Raw genomic sequence first — 9,169 nt, forward strand, 5'->3', positions numbered from 1 at the left:
GATAACTTTTTTTTTCAAAATTTCAAAAAACATGGGCTATAACCCATCGTTTTTGTCATTTCGTCATTTTTTTTAAATCTTCAAAAATGATGAAAAACTGCGCGCTATAGTATGCCGTACGATATGGGCTATAGCCCACGGTCCAAAATTATGAGAAACGAGGCTAACTTTTTTTTTCAAAATTTCAAAAAACATGGGCTATAACCCATCGTTTATTTATTTTTTCATTTTTTTCAAATCCTCAAAAATGATGAAAAACGGCACGCTATAGTATGCCGTACCATATGGGCTATAGCCCATGGTCCAAAATGATGAGAAACGAGGCTAACTTTTTTTTTCAAAATTTCAAAAAACATGGGCTATAACCCATCGTTTTTTCATGTTTTCATTTTTTTCAAATCCTCCAAAATGATGAAAAACGGCGTGCTATAGTATGCCGTACGATATGGGCTATAGCCCATGGTCCAAAATGATGAGAAACGAGGCTAACTTTTTTTTTCAAAATTTCAAAAAACATGGGCTATAACCCATCGTTTTTGTCATTTCGTCATTTTTTTTCAAATCTTCAAAAATGATGAAAAACTGCGCGCTATAGTATGCCGTACGATATGGGCTATAGCCCACGGTCCAAAATTATGAGAAACAAGGCTAACTTTTTTTTTTCAAAATTTCAAAAAACATGGGCTATAACCCATCGTTTTTGTCATTTCGTCATTTTTTTCAAATCCTCAAAAATGATGAAAAACGGCACGCTATAGTATGCCGTACGATATGGGCTATATAGCCCATGGTCCAAAATGATGAGAAACGAGGCTAACTTTTTTTTTCAAAATTTCAAAAAACATGGGCTATAACCCATCGTTTTTTCATGTTTTCATTTTTTTCAAATCCTCCAAAATGATGAAAAACAGCGTGCTATAGTATGCCGTACGATATGGGCTATAGCCCATGGTCCAAAATGATGAGAAACGAGGCTAACTTTTTTTTTTTTAATTTAAAAAAACATGGGCTATAACCCATCGTTTTTTCATGTTTTCATTTTTTTCAAATCCTCCAAAATGATGAAAAACGGCGTGCTATAGTATGCCGTACGATATGGGCTATAGCCCATGGTCCAAAATGATGAGAAACGAGGCTAACTTTTTTTTTCAAAATTTCAAAAAACATGGGCTATAACCCATCGTTTTTTTATTTTTTCATTTTTTTCAAATCCTCAAAAATGATGAAAAACGGCGCGCTATAGTATGCCGTACGATATGGGCTATAGCCCATGGTCCAAAATGATAAGAAACGAGGCTAACTTTTTTTTTTTTAATTTAAAAAAACATGGGCTATAACCCATCGTTTTTTCATGTTTTCATTTTTTTCAAATCCTCCAAAATGATGAAAAACGGCGTGCTATAGTATGCCGTACGATATGGGCTATAGCCCATGGTCCAAAATGATGAGAAACGAGGATAACTTTTTTTTTCAAAATTTCAAAAAACATGGGCTATAACCCATCGTTTTTGTCATTTCGTCATTTTTTTTAAATCTTCAAAAATGATGAAAAACTGCGCGCTATAGTATGCCGTACGATATGGGCTATAGCCCACGGTCCAAAATTATGAGAAACGAGGCTAACTTTTTTTTTTCAAAATTTCAAAAAACATGGGCTATAACCCATCGTTTTTTTATTTTTTCATTTTTTTCAAATCCTCAAAAATGATGAAAAACGGCACGCTATAGTATGCCGTACGATATGGGCTATAGCCCATGGTCCAAAATGATGAGAAACGAGGCTAACTTTTTTTTTCAAAATTTCAAAAAACATGGGCTATAACCCATCGTTTTTTCATGTTTTCATTTTTTTCAAATCCTCCAAAATGATGAAAAACGGCGTGCTATAGTATGCCGTACGATATGGGCTATAGCCCATGGTCCAAAATGATGAGAAACGAGGCTAACTTTTTTTTTCAAAATTTCAAAAAACATGGGCTATAACCCATCGTTTTTGTCATTTCGTCATTTTTTTCAAAACCTCAAAAATGATGAAAAACGGCACGCTATAGTATGCCGTACGATATGGGCTATAGCCCATGGTCCAAAATGATGAGAAACGAGGCTAACTTTTTTTTTCAAAATTTCAAAAAACATGGGCTATAACCCATCGTTTTTTCATGTTTTCATTTTTTTCAAATCCTCCAAAATGATGAAAAACGGCGTGCTATAGTATGCCGTACGATATGGGCTATAGCCCATGGTCCAAAATGATGAGAAACGAGGCTAACTTTTTTTTTTCAAAATTTCAAAAAACATGGGCTATAACCCATCGTTTTTGTCATTTCGTCTTTTTTTTTAAATCTTCAAAAATGATGAAAAACTGCGCGCTATAGTATGCCGTACGATATGGGCTATAGCCCACGGTCCAAAATTATGAGAAACGAGGCTAACTTTTTTTTTCAAAATTTCAAAAAACATGGGCTATAACCCATCGTTTTTGTCATTTCGTCATTTTTTTCAAATCCTCAAAAATGATGAAAAACGGCACGCTATAGTATGCCGTACGATATGGGCTATAGCCCATGGTCCAAAATGATGAGAAACGAGGCTAACTTTTTTTTTCAAAATTTCAAAAAACATGGGCTATAACCCATCGTTTTTTTATTTTTTCATTTTTTTTCAAATTTTGAAAAAAAAAGTTAGCCTCGTTTCTCATCATTTTGGACCATGGGCTATAGCCCATATCGTACGGCATACTATAGCGTGCCGTTTTTCATCATTTTTGAGGATTTGAAAAAAATGAAAAAATAAAAAAACGATGGGTTATAGCCCATGTTTTTTGAAATTTTGAAAAAAAAAGTTAGCCTCGTTTCTCATCATTTTGGACCATGGGCTATAGCCCATATCGTACGGCATACTATAGCACGCCGTTTTTCATCATTTTGGAGGATTTGAAAAAAATGAAAACATGAAAAAACGATGGGTTATAGCCCATGTTTTTTGAAATTTTGAAAAAAAAAGTTAGCCTCGTTTCTCATAATTTTGGACCGTGGGCTATAGCCCATATCGTACGGCATACTATAGCGCACAGTTTTTCATCATTTTTGAAGATTTAAAAAAAATGACGAAATGACAAAAACGATGGGTTATAGCCCATGTTTTTTGAAATTTTGAAAAAAAAAGTTAGCCTCGTTTCTCATCATTTTGGACCGTGGGCTATAGCCCATATCGTACGGCATACTATAGCACGCCGTTTTTCATCATTTTGGAGGATTTGAAAAAAATGAAAACATGAAAAAACGATGGGTTATAGCCCATGTTTTTTGAAATTTTGAAAAAAAAAGTTAGTCTCGTTTCTCATCATTTTGGACCATGGGCTATAGCCCATATCGTACGGCATACTATAGCGTGCCGTTTTTCATCATTTTTGAGGATTTGAAAAAAATGAAAACATGAAAAAACGATGGGTTATAGCCCATGTTTTTTTAAATTAAAAAAAAAAAAGTTAGCCTCGTTTCTCATCATTTTGGACCATGGGCTATAGCCCATATCGTACGGCATACTATAGCACGCCGTTTTTCATCATTTTGGAGGATTTGAAAAAAATGAAAACATGAAAAAACGATGGGTTATAGCCCATGTTTTTTGAAATTTTGAAAAAAAAAGTTAGTCTCGTTTCTCATCATTTTGGACCATGGGCTATAGCCCATATCGTACGGCATACTATAGCGTGCCGTTTTTCATCATTTTTGAGGATTTGAAAAAAAATGACGAAATGACAAAAACGATGGGTTATAGCCCATGTTTTTTGAAATTTTGAAAAAAAAAGTTAGCCTCGTTTCTCATCATTTTGGACCATGGGCTATAGCCCATATCGTACGGCATACTATAGCACGCCTTTTTTCATCATTTTGGAGGATTTGAAAAAAATGAAAACATGAAAAAACGATGGGTTATAGCCCATGTTTTTTGAAATTTTGAAAAAAAAAGTTAGCCTCGTTTCTCATCATTTTGGACCATGGGCTATAGCCCATATCGTACGGCATACTATAGCGCGCCGTTTTTCATCATTTTTGAGGATTTGAAAAAAATGAAAAAAAACAAAAAACGATGGGTTATAGCCCATGTTTTTTGAAATTTTGAAAAAAAAAGTTAGCCTCGTTTCTCATCATTTTGGACCATGGGCTATAGCCCATATGGTACGGCATACTATAGCGTGCCGTTTTTCATCATTTTTGAGGATTTGAAAAAAATGAAAAAATAAATAAACGATGGGTTATAGCCCATGTTTTTTGAAATTTTGAAAAAAAAAGTTAGCCTCGTTTCTCATAATTTTGGACCGTGGGCTATAGCCCATATCGTACGGCATACTATAGCGCGCAGTTTTTCATCATTTTTGAAGATTTAAAAAAAATGACGAAATGACAAAAACGATGGGTTATAGCCCATGTTTTTTTAAATTTTGAAAAAAAAAGTTATCCTCGTTTCTCATCATTTTGGACCATGGGCTATAGCCCATATCGTACGGCATACTATAGCGCGCCGTTTTTCATCATTTTTGAGGATTTGAAAAAAATGAAAAAATAAAAAAAACGATGGGTTATAGCCCATGTTTTTTGAAATTTTGAAAAAAAAAGTTAGCCTCGTTTCTCATCATTTTGGACCATGGGCTATAGCCCATATCGTACGGCATACTATAGCACGCCGTTTTTCATCATTTTGGAGGATTTGAAAAAAATGAAAACATGAAAAAACGATGGGTTATAGCCCATGTTTTTTTAAATTAAAAAAAAAAAAGTTAGCCTCGTTTCTCATCATTTTGGACCATGGGCTATAGCCCATATCGTACGGCATACTATAGCACGCCGTTTTTCATCATTTTGGAGGATTTGAAAAAAATGAAAACATGAAAAAACGATGGGTTATAGCCCATGTTTTTTGAAATTTTGAAAAAAAAAGTTAGCCTCGTTTCTCATCATTTTGGACCATGGGCTATAGCCCATATCGTACGGCATACTATAGCGCGCCGTTTTTCATCATTTTTGAGGATTTGAAAAAAATGAAAAAAAACAAAAAACGATGGGTTATAGCCCATGTTTTTTGAAATTTTGAAAAAAAAAGTTAGCCTCGTTTCTCATCATTTTGGACCATGGGCTATAGCCCATATGGTACGGCATACTATAGCGTGCCGTTTTTCATCATTTTTGAGGATTTGAAAAAAATGAAAAAATAAATAAACGATGGGTTATAGCCCATGTTTTTTGAAATTTTGAAAAAAAAAGTTAGCCTCGTTTCTCATAATTTTGGACCGTGGGCTATAGCCCATATCGTACGGCATACTATAGCGCGCAGTTTTTCATCATTTTTGAAGATTTAAAAAAAATGACGAAATGACAAAAACGATGGGTTATAGCCCATGTTTTTTGAAATTTTGAAAAAAAAAGTTATCCTCGTTTCTCATCATTTTGGACCATGGGCTATAGCCCATATCGTACGGCATACTATAGCGCGCCGTTTTTCATCATTTTTGAGGATTTGAAAAAAATGAAAAAATAAAAAAACGATGGGTTATAGCCCATGTTTTTTGAAATTTTGAAAAAAAAAGTTAGCCTCGTTTCTCATCATTTTGGACCATTGGCTATAGCCCATATCGTACGGCATACTATAGCACGCCGTTTTTCATCATTTTGGAGGATTTGAAAAAAATGAAAACATGAAAAAACGATGGGTTATAGCCCATGTTTTTTTAAATTAAAAAAAAAAAAGTTAGCCTCGTTTCTCATCATTTTGGACCATGGGCTATAGCCCATATCGTACGGCATACTATAGCACGCCGTTTTTCATCATTTTGGAGGATTTGAAAAAAATGAAAACATGAAAAAACGATGGGTTATAGCCCATGTTTTTTGAAATTTTGAAAAAAAAAGTTAGCCTCGTTTCTCATCATTTTGGACCATGGGCTATAGCCCATATCGTACGGCATACTATAGCGCGCCGTTTTTCATCATTTTTGAGGATTTGAAAAAAATGAAAAAAAACAAAAAACGATGGGTTATAGCCCATGTTTTTTGAAAATTTGAAAAAAAAAGTTAGCCTCGTTTCTCATCATTTTGGACCATGGGCTATAGCCCATATCGTACGGCATACTATAGCGCGCCGTTTTTCATCATTTTTGAGGATTTGAAAAAAATGAAAAAATAAAAAAACGATGGGTTATAGCCCATGTTTTTTGAAATTTTGAAAAAAAAAGTTAGCCTCGTTTCTCATCATTTTGGACCATGGGCTATAGCCCATATCGTACGGCATACTATAGCGCGCCGTTTTTCATCATTTTTGAGGATTTGAAAAAAATGAAAAAAAACAAAAAACGATGGGTTATAGCCCATGTTTTTTGAAATTTTGAAAAAAAAAGTTAGCCTCGTTTCTCATCATTTTGGACCATGGGCTATAGCCCATATGGTACGGCATACTATAGCGTGCCGTTTTTCATCATTTTTGAGGATTTGAAAAAAATGAAAAAATAAATAAACGATGGGTTATAGCCCATGTTTTTTGAAATTTTGAAAAAAAAAGTTAGCCTCGTTTCTCATAATTTTGGACCGTGGGCTATAGCCCATATCGTACGGCATACTATAGCGCGCAGTTTTTCATCATTTTTGAAGATTTAAAAAAAATGACGAAATGACAAAAACGATGGGTTATAGCCCATGTTTTTTGAAATTTTGAAAAAAAAAGTTATCCTCGTTTCTCATCATTTTGGACCATGGGCTATAGCCCATATCGTACGGCATACTATAGCGCGCCGTTTTTCATCATTTTTGAGGATTTGAAAAAAATGAAAAAATAAAAAAACGATGGGTTATAGCCCATGTTTTTTGAAATTTTGAAAAAAAAAGTTAGCCTCGTTTCTCATCATTTTGGACCATGGGCTATAGCCCATATCGTACGGCATACTATAGCACGCCGTTTTTCATCATTTTGGAGGATTTGAAAAAAATGAAAACATGAAAAAACGATGGGTTATAGCCCATGTTTTTTTAAATTAAAAAAAAAAAAGTTAGCCTCGTTTCTCATCATTTTGGACCATGGGCTATAGCCCATATCGTACGGCATACTATAGCACGCCGTTTTTCATCATTTTGGAGGATTTGAAAAAAATGAAAACATGAAAAAACGATGGGTTATAGCCCATGTTTTTTGAAATTTTGAAAAAAAAAGTTAGCCTCGTTTCTCATCATTTTGGACCATGGGCTATAGCCCATATCGTACGGCATACTATAGCGCGCCGTTTTTCATCATTTTTGAGGATTTGAAAAAAATGAAAAAAAACAAAAAACGATGGGTTATAGCCCATGTTTTTTGAAAATTTGAAAAAAAAAGTTAGCCTCGTTTCTCATCATTTTGGACCATGGGCTATAGCCCATATCGTACGGCATACTATAGCGCGCCGTTTTTCATCATTTTTGAGGATTTGAAAAAAATGAAAAAATAAAAAAACGATGGGTTATAGCCCATGTTTTTTGAAATTTTGAAAAAAAAAGTTAGCCTCGTTTCTCATCATTTTGGACCATGGGCTATAGCCCATATCGTACGGCATACTATAGCACGCCGTTTTTCTACATTTTTGAGGATTTGAAAAAAATGAAAAAAAAAAAAAAACGATGGGTTATATCCCATGTTTTTTGAAATTTTGAAAAAAAAAGTTAGCCTCGTTTCTCATCATTTTGGACCATGGGCTATAGCCCATATCGTACGGCATACTATAGCGCGCAGTTTTTCATCATTTTTGAAGATTTGAAAAAAATGACGAAATGACAAAAACGATGGGTTATAGCCCATGTTTTTTGAAATTTTGAAAAAAAAAGTTAGCCTCGTTTCTCATAATTTTGGACCGTGGGCTATAGCCCATATCGTACGGCATACTATAGCGCGCAGTTTTTCATCATTTTTGAAGATTTGAAAAAAATGACGAAATGACAAAAACGATGGGTTATAGCCCATGTTTTTTGAAATTTTGAAAAAAAAAGTTATCCTCGTTTCTCATCATTTTGGACCATGGGCTATAGCCCATATCGTACGGCATACTATAGCGCGCCGTTTTTCATCATTTTTGAGGATTTGAAAAAAATGAAAAAATGAAAAAGAAAATCCGCAATTTCCGAAATTTCCATTTCCGCAATTTCCGCAATTACCATTTCCGTAATTTCCGCAATTTCGATTTCCGCAATTTCCGCAATTTCAGAAGTGTGTGTGTGTGTGTGTGTGTGTGTGTGTGTGTGTCAGTGTCAGTGTGTCTCTAATGAATGTCCTATACTTGCAGGTCACTGAAGAAGAGTTTGTGAACTACTACAGTGGAGTGAGTGCCTCCATTGACAATGATGCCTACTTTGTACAGATGATGAAAAATGCCTGGAAACTAAATTAATACTTTCTTTTTTGTGTGAAATACAGTATATTTGTTATGTACAGTATACAGGCCTAATAAACATATTTTGAAGTTGCCTAAACACAACATATTATTATAATAAATTGATTATTATTAGTACAAATGTGTGATTTATGTCTTTGATCGCTTCATCTGGCCTTGGGGTTAGTTTTGAATGATTACAAACATTTCTCAATAGTGAGTGAACTGTTAAAAACTCTCCACACAGCATGACAGCAGTCTATGTGGATGAATTATTTAAAATGTTGATATTTATTTATTTTTGTCTTTTAAAAAAAACATATAGCTAAATTCCTGATTCTTCATTCAAACATAACCATAGGCAAAACTGTTTTGCCATTTTGCAAATGACTAGAGTGGTCTAATCATTAGACTTTCAACAATGAGATTCAGATTCCATGTTCAAAGCCCATACCTATAGACCATACTTGCCAATATCTGCCATTGAGCCCCATTGTAAATCTCTCAAATTTGAAAGCACTATATTTCTAAAACTATGAAACATTTCAAAAAAGTTATCCTCGTTTCTCATCATTTTGGACCATGGGCTATAGCTCATATCGTACGGCATACTATAGCACATACGGCATACTATAGCACACCGTTTTTAATAATAAATAATGGTTAGAAGCTATTTTTCAACAGCCAAAAGTGTCAAATAATGGTTAGAAGCTGTTTTTCAACAACCAAAAGTGTCAAATAATGGTTAGAGAAAGTTTAAAAAATCAAAGCAAATACAGG

General features: G+C 34.2%; 1 protein-coding gene across 1 annotated transcript in view; it reads left to right on the top strand.

The window, feature by feature from the left end:
- Positions 1 to 8,407, top strand: part of LOC308326149 (calcyphosin-like protein) — a gene marked incomplete at its 3' end in the record, with an annotated part of 30,496 nt that extends 22,089 nt beyond the window's left edge. Inside the window, exon 4 of the mRNA XM_080778956.1 lies at positions 8,303 to 8,407. Within this exon, the coding sequence (XP_080635082.1) occupies positions 8,303 to 8,407 (105 nt within the window). The remainder of the gene's footprint in view (positions 1 to 8,302) is intronic.
- Between the last annotated feature and the right edge of the window lie 762 nt (positions 8,408 to 9,169).

Source organism: Protomyctophum bolini (genome assembly GCF_963924005.1).
Source record: "Protomyctophum bolini genome assembly, chromosome: 12".
Classification (NCBI taxonomy): Eukaryota; Metazoa; Chordata; class Actinopteri; order Myctophiformes; family Myctophidae; genus Protomyctophum; species Protomyctophum bolini.